This window comes from Camellia sinensis, chromosome 4 (genome assembly GCF_055761805.1).
Source record: "Camellia sinensis isolate YWXY chromosome 4, ASM5576180v1, whole genome shotgun sequence".
NCBI lineage: Eukaryota > Viridiplantae > Streptophyta > Magnoliopsida > Ericales > Theaceae > Camellia > Camellia sinensis.
The window spans coordinates 74,208,489-74,235,605 of record NC_138964.1 but is presented as its reverse complement, the minus strand read 5'-3'; the positions used below and the strand labels follow the sequence as shown (position 1 = coordinate 74,235,605).

The 27,117-nt window shown below is 37.4% G+C and overlaps 1 protein-coding gene across 4 annotated transcripts; it reads left to right on the top strand.

Annotated features, from left to right (window-relative positions):
* The first annotated feature begins 286 nt into the window (after window positions 1–286).
* Window positions 287–8,443, top strand: LOC114296801 (alcohol dehydrogenase class-3-like). Of its 4 annotated transcripts, XM_082925161.1 has the most exons (10): window positions 287–648; window positions 743–1,068; window positions 1,579–1,661; window positions 1,747–1,822; window positions 3,027–3,175; window positions 3,952–4,161; window positions 4,552–4,675; window positions 5,759–5,867; window positions 6,811–6,906; window positions 6,998–8,443. In XM_082925161.1, the coding sequence occupies exons 2-5, from the start codon at window positions 897–899 to the stop codon at window positions 3,068–3,070; spliced, it is 375 nt and encodes a 124-aa protein (XP_082781287.1). In that variant the 5' UTR covers window positions 287–648; window positions 743–896; the 3' UTR covers window positions 3,071–3,175; window positions 3,952–4,161; window positions 4,552–4,675; window positions 5,759–5,867; window positions 6,811–6,906; window positions 6,998–8,443. The 4 variants fall into 4 exon arrangements, with proteins under 4 accessions (XP_082781287.1, XP_082781286.1, XP_082781288.1 ...); XM_082925160.1 differs by having other exon boundaries at window positions 5,759–6,906; XM_082925162.1 differs by lacking the exon at window positions 3,027–3,175 and having other exon boundaries at window positions 5,759–6,906.
* The last annotated feature ends 18,674 nt before the right edge of the window (window positions 8,444–27,117 follow it).

Below are 27,117 nucleotides of genomic sequence, written 5' to 3'. Positions count from 1 at the left end.
CACAATAGGACCACAGACATATAAAAACAGATTCTTTTATTATTTTTGTAAAATTCTGTAACAGCTTGCATTGTTACATTGGTTGGTTGCATTGCAAAGGGTACGGTTCATTTTTTGTGCAGTACTTGAATGTTAACGATACGGTTTTAAATAGGGCAAATTACATATACCCCCTCGAGGTTTAGCAAAATTACAAATACCCCCCCTGAGGATATACTATCTACTCTAAAAAATTGCAATCATGAATCATGATGCTTTATTGAGTTGACTTGTTATTTTCATAACACACAGTAGTGGACTTCATATCTCTCAATATTCCCATGTGCCTATTATATTTGATACTTAGTGGTTGATGCTTATCTTCTTGGCTTTTTGAATGGGATAATGGGAAGGAAGGGAGCGGGATAAGGAATTGATAGTTTAACACCTGCATTTTATTTCATCACTAGCATTACTTCTTTGGTTTCAGTAATTGTTAGCTTGGAAGCTTCAGGTATTTTATGGCTTTCAGGTTTTGGTTTTTATGTTTATTATTTCTAGTATGGTTCAGATTTCTATAATATTCATTATTGTCTTGTGAGTTGGAAAATAAATATTGCAGGATCCTGAAGGTCTTTTTCCATGTATTCTTGGTCATGAAGCTGCTGGGTATGTACTCTGTGCTCTTCTTGTCAGTTTATTAAAAATTGTGGTGTCTTTGATGCTAGAAGATGAGAGTATGGTTGAAATGTTCTGATAACAGGATTGAAGAGAGTGTTGGCGAAGGTGTAACTGAAGTTAAGCTCGGAGACCATGTCATACCTTGTTACCAGGCAGAATGTAGGGAATGCAAGTTTTGCAAATTGGGGAAGACAAATTTATGTGGCAAAGTTAGGGCTGCCACTGGAGTTGGAGTCATGATGACTGACCGTAAGAGTCGTTTCTTCGTCAATGGAACTTCCATTTATCATTTTATGGGAACTTCGACATTTAGTCAGTATACTGGTGTCCATGATGTTAGTGTTGCAAAGATTGATCTAAATGCCCCCTTGGAGAAAGTGTGCCTTCTTGGTTGTGGTGTTCCCACTGGTAAGCAACTCTTTTGCTTCCAAATATAAATGGTTTTACACTCTAGGGGTTAATCTTCTTACTAGCTGATAAAGTGTATTCATAATAAGTTTTACCTTCCCACAAATCCTATGTGCTTGGTTTCAGTTCTACCGGCTTGCTGAGATTTGAATCCAATGGTATAATGCATTTTTTGCATATGCTACTGAAATGTGTGTGCTACTGAGGTGTCTTGCTGAGAGAGTCTACGGTGTTCTGTTCGTATACTGTATAACTGCAAATTGCTTAGAGCTCATTGTACCATTTACTTTTTCGGAATGAAATCATGGGATTGTTGCTAAGATATCCGATATTTTGCACTTTTTTGAAAATGTAGGATAATTTTGTGATGGTGTCCTATCAAATATTATATGCCGCAGCTATTGTTAATGACATGATAGCGGTTTATGGCTTCTTAATTTAAATTACTATCATTTGTAATCTAATATTCAATTATCTAATTGAATGTATTATATATTTGTTGTCACTTAGGTCTTGGAGCAGTTTGGAACACAGCAAAAGTAGAACCAGGTTCCATTGTTGCTGTTTTTGGCCTTGGGACTGTTGGCCTTGCAGTGAGTTTTTCATCCATCTGGCCATATTTTCTTGTGCTGACTGCCATACTTGCATGCCATAAATAATAAGAGTATTACTTGATAGGTGGCAGAGGGCGCAAAAGCAGCTGGTGCTTCACGAATTATTGGTGTTGATATTGACAGCAAAAAGTTTGATATAGGTATAGCTTCACATCCATCCCCCCATGTTCTGGGGTGGTCCAATACGTTGTCTTTATTCACTCATTGAACAATTATTTTTTTGCACTCAAGAATTATTGGTGTCAATATTGATATTGACAGCAAAAAGTTTGATATAGGTATAGCTTCACATCCATCCCCATATGTTTTCTGATGGTGTATAGTTAAAGTTCTGGGGTGGTCCAAAATAGATATTTTCTCTCATTGAACAATTACTTTATTGCACTTAACCAAGACTAAACCACAGTGTCTTATGTGTTACCCTTTGACTATATGTATTTTGTTATCGAGGGGTCGTATTTCTAAAAGCACTGGCAATGCATGGCCTCACGTGTATAATATCAAGAAAAAAGGGAAAGGCACTTAATCAAAACATTGGTTTGTTTTATTGAGGATTCGTTTTGCTAATATCTTAGTACTGCACATATTGTTTAACTTGGTATTAGGAATTATTGCACATACAACCTAACCTATTGTACCACACTAAGTTTATTTGTTAATATTTTCAATGTTTTTATTTTATCTGAGTCAGACAAATAGAAATCAATCCCACGAGATATGTTATATATGTGATTTCTGAATCTATTTTCCCGTGATAAAAAAATTCTTGCTACCTCCTCGTAAATCGGTGGAAAGGGTGGTGTCAGCTAAATATGGTAGTTCTTGAGATTTTCTAGTTTCGAGGTGGGGATGGAGGAAAGTTTTGGCTTATAAGTGGTGTCATTTTCATGTAGTGGAGAGAGCCTTTCCTTCTGTATTTCTCCTGACTGTTGATAAAGATGCTTGCTTAGCATATAATGTCTCAGGTGCAGATAGTTTTGTTATTTTTTTGAGATGGTGGGTTGATAATGAATGTGCAAGATTGGAAAGTGGAACAGTTGATTAATCTTCTCAATATGTTGTACGGTATTAGAAGTGTTGGGGAGCAATATACTTTGGGGTGAGTTGAAGATAAGAAAAGGAGGTTTGACTTAAAGTCCTATTATGGGGCTTTTGTGGTTAATATGAGGACTTTTCCTTGGAATGACATTTAAGTTGTTGGGGCTTCATCCATGGTGACCTTTTTCTTTGAATGCAGTCTATGAGAATATTCTTATGATTGCCAATCTTATTAGGAGGCTACGGATTATTGTAATTTCTCTCTCATTTGACTTTATGCATTGTAATGTTGCTGGAGTTTTGTAGGGGCTGATTTTGGCTTTGTTTGGAATGGAGTGGGTTTTCCATAGAGATGTGGTAGGGATCATGCTTGGATGATGACGGAAGGGTGTGGAAGCGTATGCAAGAGATGACATTTGGCTCCTCTGTGTTTGCTGTGGCTTTTACGGAGGGAGGTAAAAATGAGGGTGTTTCAACATGTAAAAAAACCAGTGTGGGATTACGAGTTTTTTGTGTGTGTGTATGTGTGTGTGACTGTGTTGTTTAGTTGATTGAGTGGGAAAGTTTTTTCTAACCTTGATCAATTTTGTAGATTTTGTGAATTCTCTTTACTTGTGTAAGTATTTAGCAGTTTTTCCTTTTGGTTTTTTTTTTGTTTTTTTTTTTTTTTGGGGGGGGGGGGTGTTTGTTTTTTTGTTGTCTTTTATATCAATATGTCTACGATTATTATAGTTTAACCTTTTCCAAACATGGCCAGCATCCCCTTTATTCTTATATTTAATACAACTTGCTTTACCTATTGTCATACAAAGGGGCCAGGTATTGTTACGTGAACCTACTTGTCAACTTTATCTGGGGTTGCAGACTTCAAATGTTATCATGATTCATGAGTATAAATACTAAATCAACCCTTGCCATTGTTAAGAGTGATTGGTATGTACACCCAGTTGTACTAATTTTTTCATCACCTTAGACCAATAACCAAAGACCTGGTATGCGTCAACCAAACAGTAAACAATCATATCAAGGAGTATGATAATTTATGTTATTTGCTTGGAGGGATAATGGTCGAACATGAGTTCATCTTACTAACACTTTACAGTATAATTAACTTATCTGCACTTGTCTGCATATTTAATGATGCGAACTTCTACAGTAGTGCTTGTTAGTTTATTTTTCTATCTCGAAACTCTATTTGACTTTTTGTGAACCTTGTTTGCTCTTTTGGCAGGTTCATCACACTGCTACTCATTTGCTACAAGCTGCACTTAAAATCAAATCAACCCATGGAAGGTTGAGTTAGTGGAGGGAGCTCCAATGGAGAACAACAAGTGTGGGTGTTGGGCAGTTTTTAGGAAGAGTGTTAGAAGTACTTGCAAGCCTTCTGCTTCCAAAGACACTCCCAACACTATTCCTAGAACCAGTTTTGTTTATGATGCAGGTAATCATATGTAATTATATATATGTATGTATGTATACCTATGCAGATTCATTCACATATTGCAGGCATTTGGTGTTGCTCCGATTCTCAATTTTCTTCTGTTATTTTCAATTTTTACATGTTGGGTTTTTGCTAGTTGTTTGAACCAATAATTGATCCAACTGTTCTGGTGAGTACTCCATGTGTTTGTAGAAACGGTCAAAGCTATTTTCATTGTTCTGTTATGATATTTACTTCTTCTTTCTCCTTTTCCTCTCTCTCTCTCTCTCTCTCTCTCTCTCTCTCTAATATCCCAACCAATCCAAAAAAGCATTCTTGAAACCGTTATTAACAAATGTATCAAGTCTTTTGCTTTACTGAAACTGCTATTAAAAAGGATTTTTTTCACAGGAGTATAATGCAAAGCTTTCAGATTTTGGTCTGGCAAAAGTCGGGCCCCAAGGAGACAAAACGCATGTTTCTACAAGGGTTGTTGGAACATATGGCTATGCTGCTCCAGAATATGTAATGACAGGTACAAAGTCATACCTATTTTAGATAGCTTGAGCTAATTGATTCATGGGATGGATCTTTTGTGACAAATCTACTTTATGTCAGAACAAGATTATATTTGAGTAGAAAAATACAATAGGATCGACAAGGGTGCAAATCATCTGTTGAAAATGTGCATTTAAGGTTTTAGTAGCAGTATTGGGAGATGAATCAGTATTGATCGCCGTCTAGCTATATTAAGAGTATTGAGTGAAACAAAACAAGAATTAGTTTGAATTTTAGCTCAGGTCATAGAGGAGCAACATCCACAAAGTAACCACACTATCTTATTATTACAAAGTATTATCTGACATTCTAAGTTTTAGTCTTGTTATGACTAGATGAATCTTATCATCAATTACTGGTATTTTTTGAAGGCTGGATATTCCGTTATCTTTCCGTTATCCTTTTCACCCTTTTTTTTTTTTGGTCCCCGAGAATGTCTTCTATACGTTTCTGTTAGAGTGGTCGAGAATGTAGGGCTAGTTATGCAGGGGTTCCTGCCAGCCTTTTTGTAGATCTCTTCCAGAAGATCCATTGGTTGAATGTTTTGAGGTCAGCGAGGGGCTTAATACTCAAGGTCTGTTGTTTCTGAATCTCTTGACTACGATAATTCGTATGTAGTTTTTTGTTTGGCAAGTATGACATGTTCACAAAAAAAACACCAAACATGCATCATGACACAAGAGCAATATAACTTATCATGCAGGCCTATCCCATAACATATAACATAACTCCAATGCTTGATGTCCTTTTTCTGATCAACAATGAAAGAAAAAAACCAAATCCACAATATCTTTCATGGATGGTTAACAATCTCAATATTTTAATTGTGCATTACTCGGGTATTTTATTGTAGGGATGAATATATATATATTTTTTTTCTTTTCTTTCCCCATTAGCAGATGGTGGGGGAAGGAGGTCAATGTTTCTGATCTTATTTACTGGTACCTTCATTATAGAAGCATTTTGTTGACTTTCTCATGACTAATTTAATGATTTGAGTGTAATAAATTTGCCACTAATGGTTCTGAGTGAAATTATTCGACTTTGTTTCATATTTCAGTGCACCAGTCACATTCTAAAGCAACGAAGAGAGCCATCAGTGAACATTGTGGTGTATGGACAATCTCAATGCCTAGTTACTTTTACTGTTTCCAGTGCATTGGTATAAGGTTAGCTTGGTAAACATTGTGGTGTACTTGAATTGAGTGTTTTTATATAACTTACTCTCCTAGTGTAAACATGACAACCAGTGAATTAGTTTGAATTTTTACTTAACTTCTGTTAACCTGATGGATTAAAAGTTACTAAGAATTGTATAGTTTTGAGGGCTGTTTGAACAATTGATGGATGACAAACATGGTGATGGAAATTCCTATTGTTCTTAGATCCTGCTATTCTAGTTAGGCAGGTTTCATGATACTTCTCAGCTCCACTTGGTGAATTTCTTTTAAGAACTCCCTAGTTTCCAATTAAAGGCTTGTTTTGATTCAGTATTAGTTCTTACAATAATTTGTTAACTATATATGGTACAGCATTCTATCAGTTTGAATTATTGGATAGTGACTAGTATGAGGACCGATATAGTTCAATGTCATTTGTTTTTTTGCCTATCATGGGCACTAGATCTCTAATACACTTTAGATGATATGAGTACAATACTTGCGGTGAAACTAAGGAAGAGAATGGGTCTCAGAATGTGGGTGAAGTTGCACCTGTTGGGCATGCATGTTGAAGGGAAGGTAACAACTAGTATGTTCTTATTTTTAGACTAGACTGTGGTGTATTCATTTGACCTTCAAACATATTTAGGGAGATGTTTAATTCTCAAAATATGACTTTTTACATTAGCAGTAGAGGATTCAGAAAAGGATAGATCTTGGTATTCTTCTCTCTCTCTCTCTCTCTCTCTCCTTTTTTTGGGGTTGGATGAGCATAGTTCATAGTTTCTTTTGCTATTGCAACAAATTACTTTATTTGTGCAAGTTTCTTTGAAATTTGAACATTCTGGTGTTGTTGTCGCTTATTACATGAGTTTGATAATTCTATGTTGTCATTTCTTCCTTTTCTAGATGCTTGAAGGTTTTCTAATCTTTAAATTATTTCATATGTTAGAAAACTCGTCCTGTGTGTATGAGGCGGAGCCAGTTGTTGCTTATGCCTTGGTGGAAGTTATCTCAGCAGCTGACCTCAAGCCTTTAGATTTAAATGGTTGGCTCAAGCTACAGCATTTACCTTTATAAACCATAGCAAATATTCCAAGTATATGCATAATAACTACAAGTCTGGAATTGTTTTTCAGGATTGGCTAATTCATATGTAAAACTTGGTCCTTACAGATTGAGGACTAACAGAAAGTGAACCAACATTTAGACATAGAGTAATTGTCGTCTCCAAATTTGATAATCGACTTAAGGTACAAGTGCATAACTTTTCTTTAGTGGTTTTTGTAGAGGTTGGGATCACACATTTAATGACTGATGTTTTGTGATACACAGCTTTGTGATTGGTCTTTTTAAAATTTTACAGCATTTGTCTTGATCTTAAAAGTGATGCCATCAGGCAATAGAAAGGCATGAATTCTCCACAGACAGCCCTGGCTACCGCAGTGAGCAGAAATCCTTGTTCTCTCATTCTTCTCCCATACAAGCTGAAACCCTTCTTGAGCAGCATAGTCCCGTAAGGCATCTCTAAACATGGCAATACTAGGAAATAACATGCCAACCCCAAACTGTCTTTTCTTACCCTTACCCTTTCCCTTACCCATACCAATAGATTGAGATCCATCACTATTATCAGATTCAGAATCTGATAACATATCATCACTTCCACAATTATCATCAGACAATGATTGACAATTACTGTGGCTATCATCATCAGTACTTTGTTCATACATGGGAAACCCTTCTTGAGCAACATAATCCTAGTAAAATGACAATTACAATGGTTGAAGTCTTATCATATAGGGTGTTTCGACTCCATTCATGAGATTGTCTCAAATATAAAATGGGTGAGTCAAAATCTTTAAGGTGTGGAAATGGTTGGTGATTATTCAAGCTTGTTTGGTGGATACTTTTGTGCCATGATGTTGTGTTGCGTTGAATCTGGTGCTGATTGGCTCTGTTCTGTGTGCTCTGCCTCTGATGCAGCTTTTGATTGATGCGATCTGTTTGTCCTGATTTCTGATTTGGTTGAGTTGTTTTGTTGCTGGTTTTGTTTGATTTGTTTTCTGGCTGTTTTGGTAAATGAGGTAAACTGTTGGGTCAATTCTGATTTGGTTATATGATTTTGTTTGGGTTGCTGAGTTGAAATGGTTTTCTGAATTGGTGATGATCTGTGTTGAATCAGTTTGCTGATCTGCTTTACTAATCTGCTATTTTTCTGGTGCTGCTGTGATGTTGTTGCTGTTGCTGAGATGCTGTGGTGATGCTGCTGTGATGGTGTTTGTTACGATGAGGTGCTGCTATGTTGTTGTTGGATGTTTGCTGGTGTTGTTGATGTTTGGAAGGGTGCAGGACTTTTTGTCCAATTTGTAATAGATCAAGTTTTCATTACTGGGGGTTGTCATTAGGTGTAAGTTCGGGCAACTGCTGGTGTTTTGGGTGGAAGGGTATGGAGGGGGTATGGAGGGGGTATTTTGTGTGATTTCATATCAATGTTATTAGTTTGTTATAGTGGTGCCTGAGGGATGCCTCTTGTAAATCTGTAAATCTTTTAAAAAAATATAAATGAGTTTCAATTATTTTTGCCACTGCAAATTTGTCGTTGTTAAAAAGTAAAGCTTTCTCGACAAATAACTTGTCGGTAAATGTGTAGCCAAAAGCTTATTTTTGCCCACTCATATTGTGTTGCTAAAAGTGTATTTTTTGCCAATGCCAATTTGTCGTTGCCAAAACTAAAGCTTTATTGACAACCAAATCGTTGGCAAATGGCAACATTTACCGACGTAAATGTGTCGCTAAAAGTTACTTTTCCCCACTCATATTGTGTTGGTAGAAGTGTATTTTTTGCCAATGCCAATTTGTCATTGCCAAAAGTAAAGCTTTAGCGACAAACAAATGGTCGGCAAATGGCAACATTTACCGACGTAAATGTGTCGCCAAAAGTTTACTTTTGCCGACGCATATGTTGTTGCTAAAAGTATATTTTTTGCCCATGCAAATTTGTGTTGCGAAAAGTGCCACACAATCATCATATTTGAATGACTTTTACCAACACAAGGTAAATTGCCGACGCTGGATAGAGGCTTTTAGCGACGACTATGTTCGTCGCTAAAGGCATTACTTTTACTAACACAATGATAATTTTGTCGGCAAAAACTTTTGCCAACTCACTTTTGCCTACGGGTTGCCAACGTAGCTTTGTGTGTCGGCAAAACTCTTTGCCAACGAATTTTCCCTTTTAGCAACATATTTTGTTGCGTTGCAAAAAATGCATTTTCTTGTAGTGAATGTATTCCATGGAACCATGCTTTGTGGATACCTTAGAGATCGGATTGCTTTAGATGAGAATATGATTCATGAAGAATGGCCCGTGCAAATCATTGATCGGCAAGTGAAGCAATTGGGGAACAAAACTATTCCTATGGTGAAAGTCGAGTGGTAAGAACATTATGGAAAAGTGGCCACTTGGGAAAAAGAAGATGAGATGCGGCAGAGATATCTGAAGGTAACTTAAGTTTGGAAGAACAAACTTTCTAAGGGGGAGGGACTGTGACGACCCCAACCTCCGTACTATTATATTATATTGTTTAAATAAGCTTAATTCCATGATTGTCTGTTTAAAAATGTGATTGCATACTTAATTTTGCAGTTATCTGTTTTTACATGGAATATCTATTCACTTATTGACTTAGAACCAAAAATTGAAAGCCTGAATGGTTTTAGAAACCAAAATTGATAAACCCAATAGGCTAATTAGAATATTTAGAATTTTATGGCAAATTTCGTCAAAATTTGATTCAAACCAAAATAATTAGAATCAATCAAAATTGAGTAGGATTAATTATTCATAAGCAAGCTTAATTAGGCTAAGCTAATCACACCCTATATAACCCTAATTCATTTCTTGAACTCACATTATACAACATATGAGCCGGGATTTTGAGAGAGAAGGAGGGTGAACACAACACTTAGAGAGAGAACAAGGGGAATTTGTAGAAGATTGGAGGAGACTTGGAGAATTAAGCTAAGACACTTGAATTCATACTCTACATATGGAATTCTCCCTGAATCCTTGTAGATAAATTTGTAGAAGATGGATTCACTTAGTTTTTGAGTTATTTGCATGGCATTATACAATGAGGGCATGAATTAGCTTGAATTGGAAGGATTGGGTTGAATTATGTACAAGCATGCATAATTTGAGTTGAAATTCATGAAATTCATACATGCATGAAGCTTAGGAGACATGAACTTGAAGGTTATCCATGGTTTCATGCATTTCATGGAAATTCTAGAATTCGACTTGTTCGCTCGAGCGAAGAAAGTGTCACTCGAGCGTAAAAATTGAGCTCCCGAAAGTTTTACCGAGAATTGCACAGTAGCTCAAGCGGCAAACTCTGTGCTCAAGCAATAGAAATCTCGCTCATCATGCAACCAGTACTTTTACAGAGTTTTGCAAACTGCTCGAGCGACCAAAGCTACGCTCAAGCGAAGACCCTGTTTTCAGCAAATTTTAACTAACTCTTTTTAGTGCATAATTGCATCCTCATGTCATTTCTAGTACTCTTCAGCACCAATTGAACTCATATAAACATGGAATGCGTTAGAAACACATGAGGAAAGTTGAATTAAAGTGAAATAGTTATTCAATGGTACTTCAATTGTGTTTTTGTTATGTGTTTTGTTTAAGTGGACGTCTAAGGCCTAGTGACCACGTAACCCACTATGAGTAGTAACTTTATAAAGATATCTTCATATTATATCCACTTTCAAAACTGTTATCATTTTTGAAATCGATGCATTAATGATTGAATAGATTATTGAAACGTTACGATGATTGAAGGAATGGTTTATTGAAATGCTATTTTCCTTAATGAATGAAGTGCCATTTGAATTTGTAAATGTGGCATCCTTTAGTGCAGGCCCTTGCCTGGGGGAAATTAATACCATGGCCTATTGGCCCTCGCTCGGGGGAAAACAATACCATGGCCCATCTGATCAATCAAAACACATAAATTTCTGATGTTAGACCGATCGTGGTCCCATTGAATAACCCTTATGGTTCCATTGTTATTAAAGCATTGTTACTCTACTAGAAGTGCCACATGATTTGAATGAAATGGCTATTGATGTCGAGAGTGACTACGAATGTGAAATTGATATTTGTAATGTTATAGGACTTCATTCGCATAACCTTTTTATTCTGTTGTTACTCATTGGGCATTAGCTCACTATTTATGAATATATATAGGTGAACCAGTTGAGCATCCAGGATAGAGATTGCCTCAAAGTCACCTCATTGTCAGTCATTTGTAAAGCTTCCGAGAAGGAGCCAACTTGGACTCGTGTGGAGCCAAGCAAAGTCTAATACCCCTTTTGTTTTGAACTTTCAATTTGATTTTTGGTATAAGGGATTTTGAGTAAGTACGATTTGTCAGGTTTGGATTTGTGGACTAGATGTTTGTTTTTAAAACTTTTTGTAATGTATGCACTTACTTATAGAATGGTTGTACAGTTTTAATGTGAAGTCTTTTCATAAATACATAGCTCAGTGGATTACTTTTATGCTTTAACTTGCTTCCGCTAAGCCCGATAATTTATATTCAATTGATTTGTTAATAGAGGCCATAGGTAATCTAAGATTACTGGCCGGTCATGAGGCTAAACCTACAGGGACAGGTTTGGGTCGTGATAGTGTCCATGGTAAAAGATTAAAAACACACGTGGATGAGGTATCACAGGCCTTTTGGTTAGAAACCGATAAAGTGGCGATCGGTAGTGTATGATATGCCTACTTGCTGACACCAACCTAAGGATAACTTGAGTCGTATTTACTATCCCTTGAATTATATTGAAGTTATTAAGTGGGTTGGTTTTCAAATTTGCATCGTGTACGAGATTTCCAAAAGATAAAAAAATATATTTTAGGCATGACGTGGCATATATATTCAAGAGACTATTAAAATGTATATATACTTTCTTAAGATCTTCCTACTGGGCTTTGTGCTCACCCTAGTTGATTTTGTGTAGGAAAAGGTGTGGTGATTCCGCCCAGTTAGAGGAGTGGAGTGTAGTTTGAGGGCACATCACTCTGTTCTTTTGTTGTTATTTTGATAAGTTGAGGGTTGTACATGTATGGGTTTCGATAGCCATTTTGTGTAACCGGGAACAAGCCTTGGAACTTGTAGCTCATGAGGGCATTAAATTGTATTCGTCTTGTTGTGCCACATGCTACAGATTTATATTCTAGAAAATGTTGAATGTATAATTGCATGTGGAATACTTTTGTAAATCTGTAGAGTATAATGAATATAAATTTTAGAGATTGATGTTACTGATGAGGCATTTTATGTCGTATGCATTTATGAAATGGATGTTATAAGTTAGGAACTAGATCATGTTGCTGGAGAAAATTTGAGTTGTTCTTTTGATAATATTTTGGGAACGTTACAACTTCGTATCAGAGCTACCGGGATTTGAATACTTGGGAATTGTGGGAAGTGGTTGTTTTTCCACAATGGGTTCATTTGAATACTTAGGATGTTGTTTGTGCTGATTATTCCTTGAAGCCTTATTCGAAGGGCACTTGATGAATACTCATTCCAATAAGAATTCGCGGTAGTTCGTGGGACGAATTTCATCGTAAAGGAGTAATCCGTATGTGTTTATGTGATTAAGTGCTTATGTAGAGTGAAACTAAGTTTTTACTGAAGAACAACCAAACTTATTTCTCTTTCTTGGGTTTACAAAAAAAAAATAAAAAATTTCAGCTAAAAACTAGCTCAGGCGTAAAATGGTCATTTTTGCAAAAAAAAAAAAAAAAAGGTAAGTTTTTGGTCAAAAAGGGTTTACACATCCATTCCAAACATTCCTTAACATTCTAAAAAAGACATAATTTTTCCATTTCATTATCGGGAGGCTTGCAAATGCCCGAAGTCTTAGGATCAGTCAAAATGAGGTGTCTACAATACCCCATCTAAATGCACATGATTAAATTATAACTTCTATTTTTTTTTTCAAAGTAAAGTGCCTTTTTTTTTTTCCTTAAAATTTTTCAGTCCACATTTTATTCCAAAGAATGAATCAAATAATCATCCATTAGCTAAATATTTGATGGAGGAATCAAAATTTTATTGAAAATGGCGGCTTGGTCACCACTTCCTTACACATCATTTTTTCAATAAAATTAAGGTTTCTCCAAAGTCAGTAGCCCAATGATTTTTACTCAATTGACAACACTTTCCATAATTTTTGGACTCTACTCAATTTTTATCTTAAAAATTTCCCAAAGAACTTCTAATTTTATTTCAAGAGAACAATCAGACAATTGTTTTCAAGTCAAATGTCTTCTAAAGAATTTCAAAATTTTATTTAAAGTGAGAGACTTGGTCATCACTTCCTTGTCTAGCACTTTTCCATAAATCAAAATTCCCTCCAAAGTCTATATCTCAAATAAAAAACTTTCCATAATTTCCAAAGGTTCTACTTGGATTTTATTTCAAAAAAAATTTCAAGGAACTTCAGATTTATTCCAAGTGTCAAATCCAAAAATCATCTTCTAGAGAAAGACTTGGGCATCACTTCCTTGTCTAACACTTTTCTATAAAATCAAAATCTCTTCCAAAGTCAATGACTTAAAGATTTCTATTGAATCAAAAGCTTTCCATTATTTTGAAAATTCTACATAGATTTTTTTTTTTTTTTCAAAATTCTTTCTCCCTAAGGAACTTCTGATTTTGTTCCAAGTACTCAATCAAATAATTATCTTCTAACCAAATACCTTTCACGGGAATTGGAACTTATTTGAAAATGGAAGACTTGGTCACCACTTCTTTATCTACCATTTTTCATAAAATTGAAATTCTCCCAAAGTCAATAACTTAAAGATTTTCATTCAATCAAATACGTTCTATAATCTCCAACGCTTTACCTAGGATGGAGATTTTTTTTTTTTTTTTTTTTTAAGAAATTATTCTTTGATGACATATATATATATATATATATATATATATATATTGGTATTTTTGCTTAAATTTTGGAAAGGCAATTGTTTTTCAATTGATCAGTAAGAGAGGAATTCAAATTCAAACTCAAATCCTTTAAATTGGGAAACCACCCCCTAATTCACCACGGATTGCTAGAATCATGACCAAGATCATACCACTGTCTAAATTGAACCCCTAGATTTTAGAATCAACTCACTGCCCAGAATAAACTCAGATTTTCTCAAAATCAAATCATTACCTTATCAGACTCCCACATTTTAGAATCTAATCATTGCCCAAAATAGACTCATATTTTTCTAGAATCAAATAAATTCCTTTTTGATTGCTAATCCCTAGAGTCAAATTATTTCTATTCAAGACAAGATATCACATAAGCACATAATTTGCATCCATGCCTATTTGGGGTAGGGTTGTTGTTTCTTAATTTGAAAATAGGATCTAAGATTCTGTAAATCACAAAAAAAGGAAATTATATAATTGAAGAAAGGGAAGTATCCTGTCCTAGTTTGGAAGGTGCTAAAACTTTCCATATGTGAAGGTAGGCCTAGTCAAAAGGGTACATTAGCTATGACTATCAATATACCTCTCATGCTACCATGGAGTGCAAGAGGATAATCAAATGGTACTAATAGAAAAATCTGATGCTTGCTTGTTGATATAACATAGCCCCCGAATAGTGTCAAGATATTATGCAACGAATCTAGGTTTTTCAAACCCACAATGATGCAATGCAATTTAATGATTAACCCACTAATCTTATAAAATAGAATTTTTCAATTGAATCTAACTTAATTCCCGAACAGAGTCTCCAACTGTGGGCACCATACCTTTTTCGAGTCTGAGGCCCGTTTCCCACACAAATGTTGTACCAACTCACCTTAAACAACAAAGAGCCACCACTTAATTTTTAAAGGGAATTAAGAAACCTTTAACAATGAAAACTAAGTTATGGACCTGTGACAACCCCTTTCCGTATTAAGCTTTTAATTCATTAATTATATATGTGTTTATATGCCTAAAATGAATCTAAATTCTAAGTATGTGTTCTATGTGATTTCTGGATGCCTATCTGTTGATTGTAAAAAAATCTATTACAATCTCTACATCTAATCTGAAATTGAGGGCCGTAGAGGCAATGGAAACCGGAATTGATTAATTTATTGTAATCAGCGTAATTTTTAGAGTCTACTGTGAAGTTTAATTTCAAATTGAATCGAATCAAAATAATTAGATTAAATTGAGATTGGTTAATCTTAATCATGCTTAATAAGCCTAAGTTAATCAAGGCTATATATATGTTTTGAGATGGTGTTAAGCTCATGAGAGAGAGAGAGAGAGAGAGTCTCAAGTGTAGAGACCAAGAGCTTAATCTTGAAGGAATTACTAGAAGACTTGAAGATTTAAGGAGAAGAGCTCAAGAATTTCTTAATACAAGTGTTAATCAAAGCCTCTAGGTAAGTTTTGAGCCTTGATTTCTAAGATTAAGTCATTAATTATGAGAATTCAAGAGGAAATTGTGATTGAACTCAAGAAATGGAACAAAGATGGTGAATTTAGAATTAATTCTTGCATGCATGCATGGTTTTGTTGTATTCCATCATTTTGAGTATGAGTTTTGTTAGTCATGTTTAAATTAAGGATCATACCTTACATGCATTCATAAATTATGAAGTTTTGAAGATTAACTCTATGTTTTGCAAGTCTTGGAAGGGAATTGAAGTTGAATTGATCCGTGTATAGAAGTTTTGATCTCAAATTTGGCAATTCATAACACTTTTAAGCTCATGGTTTCAAGTTAAGCTCAAACATATGTATTTCCATGTAATTTCAAGAGTTTGGTTGAAACATGCAAGCTCACACACCTTGGAGTTGAGTTTTGAGAAAAGAGTACGAAAATCTTGCATACATGAGGATTTTAAGCTCAATTTTGCCAAATTGATGAGATTTTTAAAGCAAATGGTTTTTAAGGGGTGATGTATATATGTTTTCTAAAGTAATTTTGTGTTTTTGAATGAGCCAAACATGACCCACGGCTTTGGATTTGTGTTTGGAAGCTAAAATTTCGGTTTTGAAACCTAGAAATTTCATAGATGGCTCGAGAAACCAAGTGGTGGCTCGAGCGAAGATGGCTCCAGTGACCAAAAGATAACTCTAGCCAACAGCTCATTTTCAACATGTTTTCAAAAGGCGTTTTGAGTTCATATCTTCGTCCCTATCACTTTTTGAGCTTTCTTAAGCATAAATTATGGCCTATTAAGGATTAATAAGCTAAGAAAACAATATAAGTAAATGATTAGAAAAGGGAAGAAAGATCCATTCGGTTTAAAGAATGTGTCCCAATGTGAATGGTTGTGTGTACCGTATAGGTTCGAATGTTAAGAGGACCATCAGATTAATCAAGGTGAGTAATATCTCTATAAAGACACATTCGAAATATATTTTGAATTGTTCAAGAATGATATTTTGGAATCTTATTTTATATCTATGAATGAATGTCCTTTTTGAAAATGTATTTGTGGCATCCATTACTAGACCCTCACCTGAGGAAAACAATACCATGGCCCATTGATCCTCACCCGAGGGAAAACAATACTGTGGCCCAATAATTAATAGACCTTTGCTTGGGGGAAACAATATCGAGGCCTATTAGTTAATAAACCCTTGCTTGGGGGAAACAATACCGCCCATTGGATTAATTGTAACACAGAGTCTCTGATGTTAGACCTTAATAGTCCACAGTGATTATTGATTGACCGGTTGAGGTCCGATTGGATTAATTGAAATACAGAGCTCTCTAATGTTAGACCTAGTCCACATTGATTATTGATTGACCCATTATGGTTCCATTGGCCCTCGCTCGGGGGAAACAATACCGCGGCTCATTGTTATAATGTTACTCTATTGGATGTACCACGTATAAGACTCAATCGGATATTGTTATCACAAATTTTGATATGACTGGATATATGATTCATTTTTTTGGATATTGTTATTGCAAGTATTGGTACGATTGGATATATGATTCATTATGTTGGAAATTGTTATAACAAATATTGATATGATTGAATATAAGATTCATTGTTTTGAATATATGATTCATTGTTTTGGAAATTAGCAGATATGTATTATGGGATGATGGACTCTGTTATTGCAAATCTTTCGACATGAATATGAAATATAATTCATTTTGGAATTGTAAAACTTGCTCTTACATTATGTTGGGCTTCATTCATTAACCTCTTCATTTTTGTATTATTCACTTGGCATTATCTCACTTTCTTTCTCTCTCTCTCTCTCTCTCTATATATATATATATATATATATGTATGTTTGTGAGTAGCGTGATATGCAACCTCAGCCCCGGTGAAAGGATACCAAGTTTTTGAGGAGTCAGCCAACCACGCATCATGCAAGAGGCTTTTGTCCTTTTTGTTTTACTGGTCTTGTTGACCGTGTATTGTAAATAAGCTTTTGAGTTTGTATAATATTGATGTTGTGAATGGTCTTGGCTGAGTTCTATCATTTGTATGGGATTGGTGTGAGTTATTACTTATATGAGGAGTTTATATTTATGTCATATACGCACAGCTCATTGGACAAAATTTTATAGTCTACTTTCGCTTCTGGCCCCGTTAATAATTAAATATTTTTATCTGATTTGTCTTTGAGGCCGGGTAATCTGGGATTACTGGCCAGTTACGGACTAAACCTATAGGAGCAGGTTTGGGTCGTGATAGGACCTATCCATCATGACTAGAAAATTCTTAGGTTCAGTAGCTTAGGTACAAAAAGGAAGGTCATTAAATGATAACACCCGCTTTTGCCCAATCTGAATAGGAGCCTCTACTCACTTTCTATTTTATGATTTTAGTGGTTAATATTCACAAACTTCACTATTAGACCTAAAATCCTTCACTAATTCTAAAACTATGTGATTTGAAAAATAAATATCACCTAACTTAGATTCTATGAATAAAATCATTATATTTCCAAAAAAACAAAGCTTTTATTGACAAAAATGAATTTTTTAAGGACATCATCATATTCATGAACTAAGTTAAGCAATACTCATGAAGAACACACAAAACACACAATTTTGCAAAGAAAAGCATTGAAATTTGCATTATTTAAAAGACAATGCAAATAACACATATCCCAAGAGGATGAAAGAAACTTGCCCAAATGTCCACTTTCAGTGTCTTTGTAACACCCAAAAATTTATCATCCATTTTATAATTAAATCCATTAAAGAACAAAGGCTTTTACCCAAAATAATCTCTTTATCATTGTATTATTCCAAGTGAAATATACATCATTGACTATTAACATACAATCATGAATAATAACAGTTCAGGTGGTAAGGGAATACAAAAGTAAGTGCCATAATGGCGTACACATTTTTCAAGGATAGTCCTTGATTACACAAAAATGGACGTTCAATTTGAAACCACAAAACAACTACAAAGCATCAACAAGTAACATCCAGTGAGCCTTCATGCTCCCGTCAAAGCACATCTACCGCCAAGTAACTTCGGCGGAATCACACCATTATTTCCTGAAATGTTCTTAGTTTTGGGTGAGCTATTACCCTATAGGAAATACTATTAACAAGATATATAAATAATCGAGATACATATGATCATGCCATACACTTGTTACAAATCTATGTTTTCTCTTTTAAAACCAAAAATGCTCAATGCATGATTTCTGTTCAAAGTCTCACTTGCAACTATGGATGGTCAATACGTCCCAAGTAAGAGTCACAAAACCATACTTACATATATAAATTTATAAACATAAAACATCCTGCATTTGCTGACTATTGATACGGCAGGGAATGGGCACCCAAAATCGTCTGTTTTTTTCACTTTTACCAACTACAATATGGCAAGACTAGGGGACACCCAAAAACATTTTGTCACATTCATCCTGCAGTAAGCTCAATACAGGGTAATTGGGCACCTTAACTCCCTCGCATGAGTACGAATACAATACACAATCATTTCCCAAAATTCAACTCAATTACGTGGATTCATACGCTATTTACCCCCTTTCAAAAAAATTCAAACATTCACAAGATTGTAAGGTCGCAAGATAAAATCATAATGCACATAGTGCATGAGTTTTCAAATTCGATTTGCTTGAGGTTTCTTCAATTCACTACAACATTTAATAATACCAACAACTACATAATTTCTCCAATCTCATAATTTCAACAATTTGAACATCTAGCAAACTTAATACATATATCCACGAAAATTCAAAAACCTCGTATCTCAACACCATTGTCCAAAATTATTCATCAAATTTCAACATTGAAGAGTCAAATTGTCCAAAACCATTATAAAATCAAAATTTGAAAACTAGGGATTTTGAAAAAAAATTAGGGCTTTCCATTCATTTGCACTTAAAAAGTCAATTTATATCACCAACAATAATAATCAACTATAATATACCATGATTTGTCCAAAACAAGGGGAATAACCCCTTTTCATTCATCAAACCCACTTTAATTCACAAAAATCAACTCCTACATAATTATATCTGGGAAAATGCCACATATTTATCCCAAACAATAGATATCCCAAGTTGAAGTAGCTTACCTTAAGAAGACAAGAAGATGCAAATTGAAAGAGAAACCTTGAAGAAATCGTAATCCAATCGGTCAAAATGATGATCTTCACTTGTTCTTCACTTTTAATGCAAGATATATGGTGGATTCTTAGTGAATAATAAATGAAACCAAGGTTTTGAGGTTTAGGGTTTCGGGTATAGAGGAGTGGGAGAAAAAAGAGGAAGAAAGAAATAACAGTTTGGACCAAAAAGTGACTTTAAAGTGGCTCACTTCAGGCAGATTGCTTGAGCAGTCAAAGCTTGGCTCTAGTGGTGAAAGAAAGCTCCCAGAATCTCTGTAACTTGAATAGACTACTGAAGAGGTCAAAAGTTTGCTCAAACGGACTTGCTTCCAACACAGGTACTCAAATTTCAATAAGCATAACTCCCTCCTCCAGACTCTGTTTTGGGTTATTCTTATATCTAAATCAAAGCCCCAAAAACAAACTTTCCAATGGTTCTAGTGTCACATCTAGATTCAAAGTGCGGAAATAGAAAAGGTAAAAGAGTGAAGACTGCTCATAGGTGTAGACTCGACTTTCTTCGCGTGCCCCTCTTTTGGAGAGGCACGAATTGGTCCTACAATTCAGACTCCTGTTACGGTTCTTAATCTAATCTCACAAAGTGCACTGTGAGACTAAGAAACACCAAAGAGTCCAAATCTGGCAAATCGTTTTGGAAAATCGATTTTGAATAAAAAAGTGCCAAAAATGGACTGTTTTGCCAGATTCCAGAGTCGCCACCTAAATATTTTGTTTTTGGGAAATTTAGGAAACCTTGACTCGTGCCAAAGGCCACGTGTCCGTCATCACCAAAGTTGCCTCGGCTCGGGAACTTGGGTACGAGAGGGGAAGGTCCTTAAACGAGTACCCCCACTCGTCCAATCAAAGGATCGACCTCTACTAACATGATATGTCATTTTATAAACACATGTGTTTTTATTCCGGTTATTAGCTAACTCTACTATGTGATGTGCACAACATATAAGTATAGACTAAGTCGCGAGATTTGAAACAAATCGACTTATGCTTGTTTTCGAAAATGGTTTGAAAATGCCACTCGCAAGTGGGCTAAAACGAGGATTTGCCACCCTCAAGTGGGCTTAAAATATGATAATTTGCCACTTCGCAAAGTGGGCATAAACTCATATTTGATGAATTGTTCCAATTCAAGCAACAAAGCCTTCATCCATAAGCATTCATGCAATTTAATCACTTAAGCAAATAGCCACATGGCAAGCATGCTATCATGGCAACACTCACACTCATGCAAGTATGCTAAAGCATAAAACTTACAGTGTACTCCGTGCCAAAACAAAAGCTAGTTAGAAATATGCATGATCCTAACTATACAAAATGCCTAGTGCAACACATGCAATAATGCAACTAATAGGCTCGGCTACCTAAGATGGCATATGAATGCAACAATTTGATACATGCATTCAAATAAGTATTGAAATATGATGCAGTTTGAGTAATGCGCCAAGCCCGGTGTATGCAAGGCAAATGAATGATGCAAACATGCAAGCATAAGGTATGCTAATCAAAATGTGCCCTAAAACTAACCATCGAAAGCAGTTAAGTAAAAGGGAGAAACACGTGGGGTTAGAAGACATGCACACACACAAGCACGCTTATTACAACATTCTGCCCTCTCAAAGGAGGGTCCAAATAAATAAGCTAAGCTACACTAGGCTAAGCTAATTATTACAAAACAACTAATTAATTATGCTAAGCTAATTAATTATTACAAAGCAATTGAATAACTAGTTATACTAAGCTAATTAATATTACAAAACTTGAATTGAATTAGCTATGCTAACTTAATTAAAGCAATGTAAATAAAGCAAGTAAACGGCCTTGCGGGTGAGGGAGACATGCATGCTTGGTTGCGTGCTCCCAAAAATCCGTCGCTTTGCCATCGGTTGCCTCTGTTTGCACTTGCCTTAATCTCTAAAAATTGAACCAACTTCCAGACTTTTCTACCTCAATTCAGATACACTTTTGAACAGAAGAGGACTGGCAGCCGGTCCGTTACAAAAAGTGGTTGTCGGCCACCTTAACTGGCCGGTCGGCTAGTATAAGTGGCTGGTCGGCAACTGCAAGTGGCCGGTTGGCTAGTATAAGTGGCCGGTCGGCCACCCCTTTTCCCAGGCTTCTGGTCTTGCTGCAACAGAGAACAATAGAAGCACATCAATGTATTTGCAAGGAAATGTTTGTACTACAACCTCCTTATCATGTCTCAAGCACAAAGAAGTATGGCACTTGGCTCTCAAGCCATCAATCAAGCATTTTCATGCATGATAGCCAAAGAACCAAGCTTGTACAAGCTTAGTGAATGCGCACATAAGACTCAAAGTGCCATCACCCTATCATGCATGATCAAGGGTGACGATGACCAAGAAATGTGACAAATTTCATCACTTCGAGTATGAAACATCCCACTTTTCTTGTGTTTGGATTAACGTCCGATCCAAACACATGCAATGCAAACAACATTCTTATCTTAGTCATGTTTTACTTGATTCAATTTTATTTACTTATTTTAGCATTACCAATCCATTCTTTAGTCAATTTATCCAATGTGAAAGTCCTCTAATGAGAGAGGGGTCAGCCAAAGGATGGTTTAAGACATGAGAGAGTTCATGCCTTTGGCTAGGAGGAACCCTCAAAAGAGAGTTCAAGCCGTTGAGCACAAACTTTATCTCAAGCTTAAACACAAGCATAAGGTCAACCAACCCTCAAAACAAATGGAAAAAGTGAAGAAATGAGGGACTTTACAGAATTTCAATGCTGAAATGGCATGCTAATGACACTAAATCATGCAAGCAATGCAAGCAAGACATATTCAAAGGCCAAAAGCAATAAAGTAGTGAAGAGCACTACACTAGAGGCACGCAATATCAAGTAGAAATGACCAAACCAGCTCTGGAGAGAGCTTAAACATGCCAAATCAGAGGCTACAACACGCTGAAATTGAAGCTCAAAAGGCAAGAAAAGCATGCTCGCTTGTTGGCTCACAAACAAGGCACAAAGCACAACTCTCAAAAGTAATGAAAGAGTGGAATAGGTGAGAGTGTGACAAAGATATATGCACTGAAAACACATGCAAAACAATGCCATAGCATGCAAACAACTCAAGCAAAGCAAGTTAAAGGCCTTGAAACACAAGGCTAGTGAAGCCATTTACACTACAAAAATGCAAGACAAGTCTCACATGACTAAGAAGGCTCAAAATAGGGCTAAAGCATGCCAAATCAGTAACAAAAACATGCTGAGATCAAGTCACAAAAAGGTAGAAAAACATGCTCACATGTTAGGCCATCTACACATGCAAAGAAGACACAACAAGGGGAGGCCACCCCTCCTCTCTTGGATCTCAAAACAAACTTTTTACCACTGAAATTCCCCTGGAATTCAGTGGTTAAAAGGCCAAGAAAATGGTATTTCAAAAGCTTTGAAAGATGGCTTAAAAGGCTTTACAAGCCAAAGAGTAAAGGGAGGAAACTAACCCCTAACTAAACAAGGTTCAAACCACCATTTTAAAACCTTAAAAACAGAGTTTTTTGGAGGTTAAAATGAGCCTCAAAGTAGCATGTAAAGATGACCAAACAATAAACTAAAGCAAAGCTTAAAAGAGAGTAAGGCTTTACCCTTGAAGCACAGCAACAAACAACACAATTTCTGAGCCAAAACCAAGCTTAAGACCTCAAACCAAACTTCAAGGGACCTCAGCTCCATGGTGAAAGTGTTTGGCTAAGGGTCTTAGTGCAAATATGTAGAGAAAAGTCATTTTCAAGCACAATATATATATAGAGAGAGAAAGAGAGAGAGAGAGAGTGAGAGAGACAATTCTAGAGATAGACTGAAATTTTTCTCACAAATTTTCTGAACCCCCAAAATGGGGGAGGGACCTCCCCTTATGTGGAAGATGCAAGCCAAAGCTTGTTTCCATCCCTCCATACACGTGTATGGAGGATGTATTCAGTGATCAACAGTTGGCACAGTTGGCACATAAAATATCTGAAAAAATGAGAAAATTGGCTGTCGGCCACTTCAGGTGGCCGGCCGGCCACCACCTCTAGCCGATCGACCACTTCAAGTGGCCGGCAAGGAGGAAAAGTGGCCGACAAGGCCTTTTCCCCTGCCAAGCAAGAGGCACCAAGGTTTGGTCCAAAAACAAGGCCAAAACAAAGAGAGTTTAGAGCCCCAAAGACAAGGCACTCAGCTGAGAACTTCGGGTACTCTGAGCGAGCACCAACATGCACAATCATCGAGCGCACAACGATGGCGTCTGAGTCTTAAGGTCGGTCAAAAATGGGATGTCTACAGTTGCCCCTCTTTGACAGAACTCGGAAGTCATAAAATCACGGGAGTGAATGTCAAAGTCCAGAGACGGCCCATTTTTTGCAAAGCCTGAAGACTCAGACATACAAGCAAACGCAACCAAGAACAGTTGAGCCCGCAGACTGCATACGTATCCCCTTGCAAGGAATCAAACCATCGTAGTTCTGCGGCAAGATCCAAATGACATGCACGATGCAGAACATAACTTACGATCATGCAATGAGAGCCGTAATGAAACATCTAGATACAAATGCTGTGCAAAGAAATGCTACAGCAAACTCATATATAAGCAAGTAAACACGAACCAAACCCATTTCATGCTGAAAGGACACAAGAAAATTATGCAATCTTAACCATGCCTCACGCAGAAAAGGTAAAGAACAACACTCGCTGGGCGCACCAGAGGCGGCCAACAAGATCCCAACACGTGGCACACGCGAGGAAAGAAGCAGTGATAACAAGTGAAACACATCCAACTGTTTATGCAACCAAAGTAAAGAGCGGTATAAGCATCGGAACCCATCCATATGCATTTAACCAAGGCATCCTAATGCGCCACGCGCGAGAGGGAAAAGGGAGTGGTGTGAACACCAGAGGGTGGTATAAACATCAGATCACGTCCCAATGTTTCTAACCAAAGTAGAGAGGTATAAGCGTCGAAACACATTTCAAACACTTCTAACCAACGAGAGAGGTGTAAGCATCGGGCACACGGCCCAAACGCTTATAACCAACAAGAGGGGTGTAAACACCGAGCATACCCGAGTGTTTCTAACCAAAGCAAGGTATAAGCGTTGGGCGCACAGTCCAAACGCTTCTAACCAAAAGGCAGGTATAAGCGTCGGGCACACGGTCCAAACGCTTCTAACCAACAAGAGGGGTATAAACACCAGGCGTACCCGAGTGTTTCTAACCAAAGCAAGGTATAAGCGTCAGGCACACGGTCCAAATGCTTCTAACCAACGAGGAGTGGTGAAAGCATCGGGCGTACCCGAATACTTCTAACCAAAACAAGGTGTTCAAAGGACAGGAATGATCTTACCCGAAATCCCTCTGAATGAACCGTACATACAATATCGTCTGGTCGCGCGAGCTTCAAATGAGCCGTACATACAATATCGTGCCTCTTAGATGAGTTTCAATGTATTTCAAAAGGATACACCTCGTTCATGCCCACTGACGATGAGTTCCGCATCGAAGACATGAGTTGGAGTTTCTGCGGAGACTTTGGGCAAAAAAATGGACTTTTCTTGCACTTTCTCGAGAGCCATGAACTCAAAACTGCCTGAAAACACACAGGGAGGACACTGGGCACTTGCCGACCACCATGGAGGCATGTCGCCCACTTTCAAAATCTGTCGGCCACAAAAACTAGCCGGTCGGCCAATTGTGGCAGATTTGGGTCACTTTGGTCTTTTTGCATGGAGAACTTTAAATACACATTTCCAAAACACTTTTCCTCACACACACAGTGCTGAAATCACCTCTCCTTGCTTCCCAAACACTTTGTCCTTTCAGATCTGTACTTTTCACACGTTTTCCAATGCCCCACGCATCGCTAAGACCTTTCGATTTCCTTTGTTGTGAACCGATCAAAAGTTGTTTTCAGAGCTTTTTTCTCCATTTCCTCCATTTGAGGTTTGTTTCCCTTTAGTTGATCTTGAGTTTGGCGCCTTTTCCCGGGCTTCGAATTTCTTTAACTTTTTCTCTTCCAGAGAGTTGACTTTTGCTGACTTTTGGCACTTTTCATCCATTTTGCTCATTTTTGCCAACTTTTCACCTTCTTTCAGATGGCAGACGACACTCCACACAGTGGGGGCTCTCCAAGAATGGAGGAGGAGCCCAAGCACATATCATTGCCGTCCAGAGTCCGGCCGTTCGACCTAGAGACGTACCGCCCTGAGGCACATGTACTTCCACCCAGCACAGTCCACCACTTTACTAGATTCGCACGGCACACACCCACAGATCTTTTAATATGGAAGCCAGAGTCTCATTTGTCCCACAACACCTCTGAGGTACAAACTGCATTCTTACATTTTCTGTGATGTACTTTACATTTCTTGTATAGCTTACCACTTTTGCACTATATTTCATCTGCTCATTCTGAACACATTCACACAATGTATTTCTGCTCATCCATACAGGTTGACTCCCGTTTCACCCGCGGATACGGGTCCACCACGGCTAGGGAGTGGTACATGGACCTCCTCGACGGCGTCCGACAAATCATTGATGATGCGGAGTTCGGCTTATTCTGCATGGGACTCTTGCGTCTCATGGCGAGTAGGACCCTCTTAGGCGCATTGGTAGAGAGATGGTGGGACACCACCAACTCTTTCTATTTCTCTACCCCGGGGGATATGACCGTGACCCCGTATGACTTTGCCATGCTGACAGGCCTTGAGGTGGGAGGACGGCCAATCCCATACGACTCCGACATGGGTGAGTCAGAGGCCGCTAGGACCTATCTGCTAGGAGCACACCCGCCTATCTTCTGAGCATCAGGCTTGGTACGGTACACTTGGTTCTCAGACCACCTCAGAGGGACTGAGCCTGCAACGATTGAGGCTACAGAGCAGTACGCCCGAGGTTTCTTTATGTTCCTCTTCGGCACTACCTTGTTCACAGACAGGGCGAACACAGTCAGGCTGTGCCTTTTGAGCGCCTTAGTGGACTTATCCCAGGTGTGACATCATGATTGGGGCGGCGCTGGCCTCGCCACTTTATACTGCTACATGAGGTCGACCTCCCGCAGGAGCGGGAATAGAGTGGGCGGCTATTGGAGAGCCTGGGAGGTATGCCTTGCTTTTCATCTTTGCATTTTCTACCATGCTTTCTGCTTTGCACTTTCTGTACTGTAGACGTCCCACGAACGCCCCAGGGAGGGTGAGTCCCGTTCTGTTCATTTGGGGTCACTACAGCTCAAGAATCTCAAATTGTCATGGTTCTAAATCTGAACCAAAGAGTCCAAATCCGGCAAATCGTTTTGAGAAAACAGATTTTAAAAGAAGTGCCAAACATGGACTGCTTTGCCAGATACAGAGTCGCCACCTAAATATTTTATTTTGGGGAAATTTAAGAAACCCTGACTCGTTTGCCTAAGGCCACGTGTCCGTCATCACCAAAGTTGCCTCGGCTCGGGAACTTGGGTATGATTGGGGAAGGTCACTTCGTGAGCACCCCCGCTCGCCTGATCAAAGATCGGCCTCTACAAACCATGATATCAAGTTTTGAAAACATTGTGTGTTCTTATTCCGGTTATTAGCCTAGATTACTATGTGATGCGCACAG

What these genes read in the sequence shown, in the direction of transcription:
- LOC114296801 (XM_082925158.1), top strand. Translation starts at nt 897, where the DNA reads ATGATGACTGACCGTAAGAGTCGTTTCTTCGTCAATGGAACTTCCATT. An exon ending in TGGTTGTGGTGTTCCCACTG is followed by an intron (nt 1,069 to 1,578) that starts GTAAGCAACTCT and finishes GTTGTCACTTAG; the next exon opens with GTCTTGGAGCAGTTTGGAAC. An exon ending in TTGGGACTGTTGGCCTTGCA is followed by an intron (nt 1,662 to 1,746) that starts GTGAGTTTTTCA and finishes ATTACTTGATAG; the next exon opens with GTGGCAGAGGGCGCAAAAGC.